Source organism: Fringilla coelebs (genome assembly GCF_963513975.1).
Source record: "Fringilla coelebs genome assembly, chromosome: 16".
NCBI lineage: Eukaryota > Metazoa > Chordata > Aves > Passeriformes > Fringillidae > Fringilla > Fringilla coelebs.
Window position 1 is genome coordinate 635,001 of NC_140042.1, and position 12,067 is coordinate 647,067.

General features: G+C 48.9%; 1 protein-coding gene across 4 annotated transcripts in view; it reads right to left on the minus strand.

The window, feature by feature from the left end:
- Window positions 1–12,067, minus strand: part of TNRC6A (trinucleotide repeat containing adaptor 6A) — a 42,207-nt gene that overhangs the window by 2,819 nt on the left and 27,321 nt on the right. For 2 of the 4 annotated variants that reach the window (XM_084216880.1, XM_084216879.1), the window contains 16 exons: window positions 11,896–12,060; window positions 11,575–11,750; window positions 11,335–11,415; window positions 10,853–10,904; window positions 9,093–9,235; window positions 8,302–8,439; window positions 7,944–8,072; window positions 7,790–7,867; window positions 7,328–7,538; window positions 4,359–4,490; window positions 2,793–2,951; window positions 2,352–2,492; window positions 1,531–1,638; window positions 1,095–1,316; window positions 465–535; window positions 119–258 (listed from right to left, as the gene is read on the minus strand). In XM_084216880.1, the coding sequence (XP_084073006.1) occupies window positions 119–258; window positions 465–535; window positions 1,095–1,316; window positions 1,531–1,638; window positions 2,352–2,492; window positions 2,793–2,951; window positions 4,359–4,490; window positions 7,328–7,538; window positions 7,790–7,867; window positions 7,944–8,072; window positions 8,302–8,439; window positions 9,093–9,235; window positions 10,853–10,904; window positions 11,335–11,415; window positions 11,575–11,750; window positions 11,896–12,060 (2,146 nt within the window). Of the gene's footprint in view, window positions 1–118; window positions 259–464; window positions 536–1,094; window positions 1,317–1,530; window positions 1,639–2,351; window positions 2,493–2,792; window positions 2,952–4,358; window positions 4,491–7,327; window positions 7,539–7,789; window positions 7,868–7,943; window positions 8,073–8,301; window positions 8,440–8,610; window positions 8,758–9,092; window positions 9,236–10,852; window positions 10,905–11,334; window positions 11,416–11,574; window positions 11,751–11,895; window positions 12,061–12,067 lie in introns of all 4 variants that reach the window. The other 2 variants (XM_084216882.1, XM_084216881.1) reach the window with 2 other exon arrangements.

Sequence of the window (12,067 nt, forward strand, 5' to 3'; positions counted from 1 at the left end):
ACAAACCCCTGCGTGTCCAGCGGGCTCTGAGAATCCTCCCCTGCACACTGGCAGCATTTAACACCACGAAAACACATAAAGCTCTTTAAAACCTGCGTGAGAAAAGAACAACACTTACATGTGCAGAGATTTTTGTGCCTTCACTACCTCTTCTTTTGAACTGTAACGGACCAAAGCATTACCATGTGGGAGGTTCAGGTGGAATGTTATTAGTGGGCCGTGCTGCATGCACAGAGTACGCAGGGTCGAGCCGTCGATCTGGGGAAACACGGGCACAGAGTGAGCAGAGCCTGCCCAGAGCTGAGCCTGCCCAGAGCCCAGCCTAAGCCTGCCCAGAGCTGAGCCTGCCCAAGCCCAGCCTGAGCCTGCCCAGAGCTGAGCCTGCCCAGAGCCCAGCCTGAGCCTGCCCAGAGCCCAGAGCTCAACCCCAGCCCAGAGCCCTCTCCTGTGTGCTCCAGCCTTACCTGAGGTGTAAGGTTTTTCAGAACAAGCCAATTTGTTATTCTCCCTGAGCTGCTCTCACCCCAGCTCGAACCTAAAGGAGGGAGAACAGGAGTTGGTGCCTGCCACACTGGCACCGGGCAGTTGAGTGGAGCAGCTGACACCAACATTCACTGATAATAAAACTCACGCAGCACTAACCTCCAGACTTCAAACCCTTAGAGGTTACTGTGGGTGGTACAGCACCGCTCAATTTATTTACTTTGGGAAGCGTTTTGCTCATGTGAGCAGGGGCACAAGCAGCTACACTGTTGTCAGATAATCAGAACGGAAGCAAAAACACAAATGTATTTGCTCTGATGCCTGCTGCAAGCTCAGAAGAGTTTTGCAGCCTGTCTGACGACTCCCTGGGCTATCGTGATCTAATTCATTACAGTATGAGCCCGTCTGTGAACAACGTTTAACCACAGCTGCCCTGATGTCCAGCTTGGAGAGCGCTGGCAGAGGCAGCTCCACTGAGGACACAACAAACACCCGTGCCCCTGTGCCACACCCGGCACCCGTCCTGCCCAGCCCTGCCCAGCACAGAGCGCGGCACGGCAGGGGCGCAGCAGATGGACACAAACCCTCCAGGCACACAGGGACATCCTTACCAGGGGTGTATCTGGCATCAGAATTTCCCCATCCTCCACCCAGACGAAGGGAATTATCCCAAGTGGACAGGGGTGGTTTCTGGCCTGTCAGCCCTGGAGGTGGCCGGGACGGAGCAGTGATGCTTTTAGGTGGCAAAGGGACCTTCCACAGCTCATGAGCCAGAGAGGTGTTAGTGACTGATCCAGGAGACCACGTTGATTTGGAATCACTGTTTCTGGCTACTAAAAGACACAAAAGACAGCCACAATCACTGTTGCTGCAGCCACCGCCTTGCTGCAAAGAAAAGCTGCTAAATTAGGGTAAAATCAAAACTGCTGCTTTGAAATCAGTGAAGTTACCACGCTGATGAAACCTCAGCACTACTTTTATTAACATTTAGGATCCCCCTGGAGCGTGTGAAGGGGAAGGAACCACAACAATACAAGCAGACATCACCTGAAGTGCTTTGTGCTGTACTGCTGAGGGAAACATTGTAGTTGGAGGCACGAATGGATGACCAGGCACTAGTTGAAGGCAGCGTGGTGTTCAAAGATGAGGATGACCCTGCAAGAAAGAGAAGAGTCAGACACAGCACAGCTTGTCACAAATGCAGTAGGATGAACAGGGGAGGGACGTGCACCCTGGGTCCCCTCCTCAGCCACGGGCACGTGGTGGCAGCAGGAGAGCACAGCCCTGCATTCCTGCACGGCCGGGCTGCCAAGGCTCCGCTGCTCCCAAAGCCCTGGGCGTGCACAGCTGACATCAGAGCACAGCCCACACTCCTGGGACAGCCCTGCACTGCAGCAGCACCAGGGCCGGGCCAAGGATGGGCTCCAGCCCTGCAGACAGCACGAGGGACAAACCAGGAGGGGAGCAAGCAGCAAACACACCCCAAACCCACAGCACGAGGGACAAACCAGGAGGGGAGCAAGCAGCAAACGCACCCCAAACCCACAGCACCAGGGACAAACCAGGAGGAGAGCAAGGAGGAAACACAGGGGAACAACCAGGAGAGGAGCAAGGAGGAAACACAGGGGATAAACCAGGAGGGGAGCAAGGAGGAAACATAGGGGATAAACCAGGAGGGGAGCAAGGAGCAAACACAGGGGAACAACCAGGAGAGGAGCAAGGAGGAAACAGAGGAGATAAACCAGGAGAGGAGCAAGGAGGAAACAGAGGGGATAAACCAGGAGAGGAGCAAGGAGGAAACACAGGGGATAAACCAGGAGGGGAGCAAGCAGCAAACATCACGACAGCAGAGGGAAGGCTGCACATACCACTGTTCCTGTCCCTGAGGTGGTCAACTTCCCGCACAGTATTAATTGAGAGATTGTTTATGACACTGCCAGGAGTGACGTAAGGGTCAGTTTCGGGGTCGATGTTTGGATAACCTTTCCATGGCTCACCAGGGCGAAACTCTAGGAATACAGATGCAGGAAAGAAGCTTATTTTCACTGTATTTTTAAAAAGGAAACAGCTGTCTAAACAATACATCTCCTAATGACTGAAACCCCAAAACCCTTTAAGCATTTAATTTACTTGATTTAGCCATCACTGTATTAATTTAATTTCTGGTTTCTCTGGCAGGCACACTCCTCTCTGTACAGTAAAGCTGCCGTTCTCCATTTCCATCTGCTGAGAACACCCCGGGTGCCCTCCTGCACTGGCTGCTGGCCCAGGAGCAGGTGCCCGGGCAGGGAGGGAGGGCAGGGCTGTACCTGGGGGCCAATTAACACTGCTAGAGCCATTAGGCGATTTGGCACGGGGCCAGCCGTCCCCAATGGAGCCGGGAGGACTGGCTGGGGAGTTACTGCTGTTCAGGAAGTCATAAGGAACAAACGGAGAATCTTCCAGCCTAAAACCACTTGAAATAGCACCTGATCAAAAAAACAAAACAAAACAAAAAAGGCAGTCAAATATTTTTCATGGCTGGTTTTTATATCCCTATATAAATACATATAAAATCATGCCCTTGTAAATCATTCATGAAATATATACGGCACACTGTCCTCCTGTGATGCCAAGTTATACTGGAGATCATACAGGAGTGTATAACTCAAAATGAAATATGTCTGAGTAATTCAGGAGAAAACTGTATGAATGATCCCCATGAAACCCCTTCACTAAAACAGTACATATATTCAAAGTAACCTGTGTTCAACTCAAGGAGAGTACTAATTCCAGAGGTAAGAGCATTCTGTGGGACCCATTTGACTAAGTGGGCTCTGTGGTGGCAGAGCTCATGAAAGAAACAGCTACAACCTGTGAAGGATCTTTAGCTACTGCAAAGCTCTGTAGATTCTATTCCTGTTCTTGGGAGGCAAAAAAAAAAAAAAAAAAGAAAAAAAAGAAAAAAAAAATTAAAATCCCTGGAGACAGAGAAAGGAATGGTTTAAAAGTTACCAGACAGCAAAGCCAGTTCTGCTACAGTTCTGAGGGAACCAGGGATTGCATGAGATACAGAAATTCCTGGCTCTGGCCAGAAAACATCACCTGCAGGTAAAGCAACACCACCACTGCCTGTGGCAACAGTGGGAGGGGTTCAGCAGGGCAGCTGCAGGGAATGGCCACTACCAGAGGCAGCTCAGAGCAGCAAAGCAGCTGATGCACCTAAAAATACCCTGACAATCTGAGACTGAACAGTAACAGGAGACTGGGGACATTTATAACTATCTTTAGACACAGATTCTTGGGCTATAGACTCGAATTTTAACTGGATGATTTCAAGCAACTGAAACAGCTGAAATGTCATATGAATCTTGATTACTGGAATGAAACACGAAGCAACCTCCTCTAAAACTAAGGACAGCAATGGTACCAAGTCTAGCCCTTCTAAGCTCTTCCCAATTTTGGAATGCAAACACAGACATTCATAACCAAAACCTGCCAGTAAAAATGCCAGCCATGCCCAGCATGTGGTAAATCCCCCAAATCACCTTAGTACAGAAGGGTGGTGGGAGAGAAAACTTGAAAAACCAAGCTTTTGGCTCAAAAATATACGAAGCATTCCACTGGAGATTAAGGTAAAGCTAGTAGCAATAGTCACAGTTACAGAAAAGCCTGGTTAAAAAATGAGTTCTGTAGAATGTTTCTACTAATCTCATCACAAGATCATTCTGTGAGCACAGTCAGCAAAGCTGTGGCTGCTGTGGTAGACAAGCAGCAAGCTGGCACACACAGCACCATAGAAACTGGCCCAGGAGTTATAACCCAGCCCAAGAAACCCTGCAAAGCTGCAGAGACCCCAGAGGCTGGCCTGCCTGCCCCAGGGGTGCTGCACATACCATGTTTGCTGGAGTTCTGCTCTAAGGATGTGTTCATAGAAATGCTGTCGACTGTAGTCCATTTCCTCAGCCGAGACTGTGGCTCTTTAATACTGCTCATATCCAGGTTTACATTCAAGTTTGAGTTCATTCCTGAAAGCACACACAGCTCGTGAGACACACACCAAACCTCTCCTCCTGCTCCTCGCCACTGCTGCCCCAGGAAGCGCTGAAGAGCACGTTGCCATGGTTATGTCATGCTTCAAGTCTCTGCTTCTGAGGAACATTCTAGCACTGAGACCAGGGAACTCTCTGCACACAGAAGCTAAGGTGAGCAATGCAAAGCACTCCCAAGTTCTCAGCTCACGTCCTCATGCAAAGATGTCAGTGGAAGAAGACATCAGGAAGTTAAGAGAAAGTAAAATGTAAATACCTAAAATAGGGGGCAAACAGAACTGCTCCTGACCTGCTGTAGCTGTGGTCTGTCCTTCAGAGATTTTTCTCCCAGAGAATCAAGACAATGCCAACCCAAATCTACTCAAATACCTGGGAGAACCAGGCTCTTCTGGGCTTGGACAACGTGCCCACATTTTTGACCTTGGCATGCCTGCTCCCTTTCCAAGTCTGTAAGAATCCTGAACTCACAGCTCTACCTGGTACCTTTCCAGCCCTTCAGATCTGTTTACTTCTTCTCGGACAACAAACCACTGCAAGAGTTTAACTTGAGAACAGAGACATACAGGGAACTTGTCAAATGTCTCCTAGAAACACCTTCCTTCAGCACTGGGAACAAGACTTCCTCTTGCTCCTAAGGGCACATTCACAGCCATAAAGAAACTGGTTTACTTTTTGAGGGGGTTTTATTTGTTTTTCTTAAAGGCATAGGCAAGAGTTGATGCCAGAAAAGCCTCCTCTTGAAATGCCTCATGAAAAATGACTGGAACAGGATGGAGTTTTAAGAAATATAACTATCAATAGCTCAAACAGAAAAAAAGGACATGTCCAGCTGATCCTGTTTCTGACACCTCCCTCTGGCATTTTGCTGTTGTCAGAGCAGTAACTCTGCACCACAGTAACCTTCCTTCTACCTCTGGAGAAGCTGCAGAGCCCAGACCTCTGAGAGAAAGGTTGGAAAGACCCCAGGCTGGCAGAGGGGCACATCTGTGACCAGGCCAGTGCCAGTCCCCAGCAGGCACAGCTCTGTCACAGCTCTCTCTGGGACATGTATGGGCTGAGTGATGGACACCAGTCCCTGGACATAGTCCATAATTTAAACACTCTTCCCAGGAGTAATTCTTCATATCCTACTGTGGAAGACTTTATATTAATTATATAGTTATACTGTTAGTTATAGTATACTCAGCACTAGTTATTAGTTATATCAGCTGTACTCACTATAAAGGCTGTTTTTATGAATAGAAATACTTAATTCTGTAATGAACTGGGATGTGACTGCAGACTGGTCAGGGAGAGAAAAGGATGCTCTGGGCGAGTATCTAGTGAATCCTGACAAATCCCTTCCCTGAAATGGAAGCAGAACCTCCTTGCTCTCCTGGCTAGGTCTCCTGACACTGTTACGGGAACACAGAGAAAACAACAAACCCAAGGATTGGGGTTTGAGGAGACAGCTGGGCAAGCTGAGCTCCCTCTCACACAGCTACACCACCACGCTGCACTGGGAGCTTGGTGACACCAGCTCTCCTCTGCACTCAATTCTTCACTGGGGAAGAAATTCCAGCAACAGGCTTTTCCTGCCCTTGAGCCTTTATTGAGGACTGAGGGTGGCTCTGTGTGCTGAGCAGAGGGACCCCAAACAATTCCAGACTCCTGAGGGATCTCAAAGCAACCTCACACATACTGCAGGCTCCTGAGCCGTGGCCATGAGCCATGTGAGAGCAGCTGTGGGGCAGTATACAACAATTCCAGCTCAAGGAATGAACCCCAAAGGAGCCTGACCTGGGCAGGAGCAATCCCTCAGCAGAGTTTGGTGAGAAAGTGAAATATGCCCTTCCTTAGGGCTAACACAGCTAAAAAACTTCCTTTGTATGCCTTGCCCTTTGAATGAAAGCAGAACTGCACACTGATGCCAATCATCACCAGCAGCTCTGAAGCAGCAGCCTGGCCCTGAGGCTGGCCACAAGGCACCCCAGGGTGGCACAGTCCTGGCCAGTGCCACGCTGCCTGCAAGCACAGGGACCTCAGCTGCACGTCCAGGAAACAAACTGCCCTGCAGAGGCCAATGAGAATGCAACCAGCCCAACAGAAATGACCCAACTAGAATAAAAGAGAAGCAAAAATGAGGGGGAGGAAAGAAATGGGGTAAGGAACAGAGGTAAATGGTAAACAGCTTTAGTAAGATAGCATTAAAAAGGGACCTAAATTAAGAAGAAAATATACAAGCCTGGAATTTCTGAAGTAGAAATTGGACAGAAGCCTGAAAATGTAGGGAGAAAGAAACAGGAGACGTTTGTATTTATAAATGTTCAGACATTTTGCCTACTGAGACAACAATTCTTTAAAAATGCAAAGCCAAAAGCTTTCTTTGCTGGACAAAACCACGAACAGGCAAACTGACTGTTCTACCTGACCGTTCTACCGTTGCAATTATAGAGCCATTGAAAGCATTTCAGAAATCCCAATAAATGTGTCTACATCAATGGATTCCTTGCACAGATTCTACTTCTTAAAGTCCTTCAGCTCCAGGGATCAGGACTTTGTATCACCCTGGGGACCCAGGGGACAAAAGGAGCACTAAAAGGAGCCTGTCATTCCTCAGTACTGTGAAGAATTCTGCACTGAGACAGGGACACTCACCGGGAATGAGTGTACTTGGGGAAAAGTTATTTAGTGAGCAAGGGTAACCCCACACAGGACTACTACTCCACCAAAATGGGAAGTACTGACAGGGTTACAGTCATTTTCCAGGAGGAGGCAAGGGGGAAAGTGGGGCTGTGTGTCACACAAACACTGGCTGACGGCAGGGCACCCACCTATAGGGAAGCTGCTGAATGCATTGATTGGTGAGGGCCCTTTCTGCAGCTCAGGAGTAGTGTGGGGCATGACATTCTCGAGGAAGGATTTCATGGAGGGCTGATGGAGTGACTGCTGTTGAGAGGGTGGAGTTTGCTGCTTCATTAACAGGTTTGGATCAAGCTGACGGGACTGTTGCATCATCTGTTGCTGCATACTAAGAGATCGACCCTTTGAAGAGAACAGAGCAGTTACAACACCAGCGAGCAAAAGCTTTTCCACGTTTGGAGAGAGAGGATGAAATGCCCCTTTGTACCCTGTGCATCCTGCACGGCCAAACCCCAGCACCCAGTCCCTCCTCTGAAGCTCTGACTCCGACCACCCCTGCACACTTCAGTGCGAGTCACAGCAAGAAATGCAGCTCAGGACAAAAAGCAGCTCTCAGGAGAGTCTGAGAGGTGAGAGGGAGGAGGTTTCTTTACCTGCTGCTCCTGCTGCTGCCGACCCCCTGAAGGCACACTCCTCTGGGGCTGCGCCTTCTGCTGCTGAGCCAGCAGCCGCTGCGAGACACGCCAGGGTTAGAGCAGGACAGAGCATCACCCCACCAGCCACAGCCCACAGCCAGCACCAGCTCACCTGTAACTGGGAGATCTGGGAAAGCTGGTTTAACTGGGACAGTTGATTCAACATGGCTACCTGTTGTGGGCCAAAGAGTGGGCTCAGGCCACCGCTGTTTGGTGCATACTTCAGTAATGATACTGGAACCTGCAACACACACCAGGGCCAAGGGCAACTGTAACGGCTCTCCTCAGGCCAGAATATGCAGAATTCTATAACCTCTGGTCAACAGATGCCTGGCTTCATCAAGCCAAATACGCTCCCAAATATTTACAGAATAAATATCAGCAACACCAGCAAACAAGGAACAATTTTCTGAAGCAGCACTTGGATAGTTCATACACAGAGTGTTGTCTGTGTTTCTACTATCCCTTACCTGAGGGGATAGTAATGGAGGAGGCACTTGAGCACGTGGATTAGGCTGAGATGAATTAAGAGGTTGTGCTGGAGGCTGCTGCATGCTCCTGGGCTGTGCTGCTATATTCCCAACACCAAACACACTGGGATTGCCATTCTGGGGGAAGGATGGGCAGTCAGTGACAGAAAACCTCTCCTGCCGCTTCTCCCACCCCACACATTTCAATCACAAGTTAAACACGTATCAATTACACAAGCAGTTACAACGTTATATCAAAAGGCATTAAATGCAGTAAGTAACACGCCCAGGATATGCACACAGCCTTACCTGTCTAACAGAATTCAAGCTTTGCATACCCAGCCCTGCTAGGGAGCCCAGGGCTTGGTTAGGTAGTGCATTATTTGAAGGGGGAAGCTTCATGTTTTGATTGGACATAAACTGCATGTTTTGGGACTCGTCTGCTACAATGCCATCCTGATGGGACAGACAAACCGAGGCGCAACAACCAGCCAGCAAGCAAGCAGAAGGGAGAAACCATTGCAGGAGCAGAAGGGAAGAGTCACAGGACAGTCCAGCACCAGCAGGAAATAGGCAGAAAACAAAAGAGATCAGGTTAGTCATCGGCACCAAGGGCTACAGAGAGTGCTTAGTACTGTGCATCAGTGAGTTAACAAGAACAGATCTACGGCATGGATTAACCAGCCAGCCCTCAGCCCCCTGCAGCACCTGCAGAAGGCTCAGGAGGCTCAGGTCCCTGCTCAGGACACAGCCAGGGAGCTCAGCAGTGTCCCCAGAGAGACCCGACTGACCTTATCGAAGTAAGGACCGCGATCCATGGAAGACTCTTTGGGAATTTGGGGACGAGAACCGGGGCCTTTTCCAACCACACGATTGTAATCTCCCACGCCCAGGCCGTGCTTGTCCATCTCCATCCTCTTGTCCTGCAGTAACCCTGGGCACAGAGAGCTGGCTGCTCACTCTGGGCTCTCCAGCCCTGACACACCAACACCAGCGTGCTGGGGAGCTGAGCTGAGCCTGCCCTGGGGCAGGACAGCCCTGACACACAGAACCCAGCTGTGCACAGCCCTGACACACAGCAGCCCAGCTGTGCACAGCTGTGACACACAGCACCCCAGCTGTGCCTGTCCTGCACACACAGCACCCAGCTGTGCACAGCCCTGACACACAGCACTCCAGCTGTGCACAGCCCTGACACACAGCACCCCAACTGTGCCTGTCCTGCACACACAACACCCAGCTGTGCACAGCCCTGACACACAGCACCCCAGCTGTGCACAGCTGTGACACACAGCACCCCAGCTGTGCCTGTCCTGCACACACAGCACCCAGCTGTGCACAGCCCTGACACACAGCACCCCAGCTGTGCACAGCCCTGACACACAGCACCCCAGCTGTGCCTGTCCTGCACACACAGCACCCCAACTGTGCCTGTCCTGCACACACAACACCCAGCTGTGCACAGCCCTGACACACAGCACCCAGCTGTGCACAGCCCTGACACACAGCACCCCAGCTGTGCACAGCCCTGACACACAGCACCCCAGCTGTGCCTGTCCTGCACACACAGCACCCCAGCTGTGCACAGCCCTGACACACAGCACCCCAGCTGTGCCTGTCCTGCACACACAGCACCCCAGCTGTGCCTGTCCTGCACACACAGCACCCCAGCCTTGAGAGGAGACCCCCTGTACCAATGCCTGCACACAACTGAGGTGTGGAATCACCACCAACACTTTGCAAGGCTTCACACAGATATTACTGTCAGCTTGTTCTTAAAATTAAGAATGTATAATTGTTTAAACTTGCAATAACTTAAATATCAGGCTTGCCATTAATACTGAAATCTAAAACCCAAAGAACAATTCCTTTACCCAAAAAACTATGAGCCCCAAAGTGAAAATACAGAGAGTAATTACACAAAAAACTACAATGCTGCAATTAGTTTCAGTTAAACATTCTATAATTACAGTATACTGTAATTAATGTATTAAGAATTATCTTTCATTTGCTACAGAAATCCTAACAGTGAATGGAATCAAATAAACTGTAACTGCTCCCAAGTAATTTTACACTCAGGTTTAAGCATTTCTAAAATAACTGTTCAGCATTAATTCAGTTCTTAGAACTGAACACACGTTTCCAAGAATGAGCCCAATGAGCCAGTGTGGGATCTGGTATGTTTCTGTTTATACTCAGCAGAGGTGCCCGGAAGGCAATCAAGATATTTATATTACAAGGAACAAACCCACCACACCCTGAAAACATCCTCTCATGTCAGTTTAACACATATAAATATGGATAAGCTTAGTTTGATACGTGGCCAATATTCCTATAGCAACCAGGTGATTCTGTGTGCAGCATTACTCACACACACAAATACTCTTCTCTACAAGGACATTCCTTTTCTTTAGGGAAATATATGCTTAACTGTATATAGCTATATACACACTACATATCATTTCAAAAATGTAATTTACAGAAGGATATAAGGTAAAAGAGAGTATAGAAGAAAAAGCAATAAAGCCCAGCTCGGTTCTACTGTTCTTACCTCCAGACATGTCCATCTTATTGCTCTGTATGGTTTCTTCTGGTGATTCTCTCTGAGGTAATAAAATAAATCACAGTTATTTAATTTTTAAGATAAAACAAAGAGATTCCTGCACACTATTACAATTCAAAACTGCAAGAAAGAAAAATCAAGACAATCAGATGCCATTTTAAAGCATTTCCTCCCTTCAGTTGCTGTCTAGTCAAGAACAGGTTCCCTCACCAGAACTCCTAGTAAATGCAATAAAGCATCAGGCTATGGGATGAATACCTGGGTAGTGGTTACAAAACCACTATTCATCAATAAAGAGCTCTTTTTGCAATGAGAATGCACAGAAAAAGGATGGGTGACAGGGGAGACAAACACAAGTAAAAAGAAAACCACAATGAAAATGAACACTTGGCAATTGAGCATTTCAATGTCTGCACATTGTAACAAGCCCCGTGCAAAGGCAGCAAAGCCAGACAGAGACAAATACTTACTGAAAAACTGAGATTTGTGAATTGCTTAATGAATGGATTGATCCATGTTTCATCTTGCTTATTTCCACCTTTCATCATTCCCTTAAAAACAGAAAGGAATTCCTGTGATACTCAGATCCGACTTTAATTACATCACCACGCGTTAAGAATGAAAACTGAAGTGCAATGTGTAAGTACAGTAATCCCTTCTGACTCAGCTTTCAGAAATGACTGCACGCCTTGCCCCGAGCTGCTCCTCACCTTTGTGGGCATTTTCTTCATGTAGGGTGGCCAGTTTAACGAGGGGTTAGCTTCTTGTGAGGAACTGCTGTTCCACATTCCAATCTCCACATCCTCCTCTTCCTCCCAGCTGGTCTGACGACTGCCACTCAATGGCATATCATCTCCACACCAACTATCTTGCATAGATTTAGGCCCTGGTGGTGGAAAAAACCCAGCAGTGAACATTCCAGTAGCAGCTCCACCAAACAGCTCGATGCCTACTGCAAGGCCAAGACCCCGGAAAGCACGAAGCTTCCAGAGAGGGATTCCAGCCTTCCCAAACAGGCTGGGAGCACTCACCAGGCTTGTTTGGAGGCTGCTGCCCAAGAGAAGCGTTTCCCCAGCCAGAGGTGCCTCCTGCATCGCTGACAGGCTCTCCCCAGCTCGTACCAGTGTCCATGGGCTTGCCCCACGCCGCTGTCCCGTTATCCACAGTGGTGGCCGGAGCAGAAGGCTCTCCCCAACCTTTGCA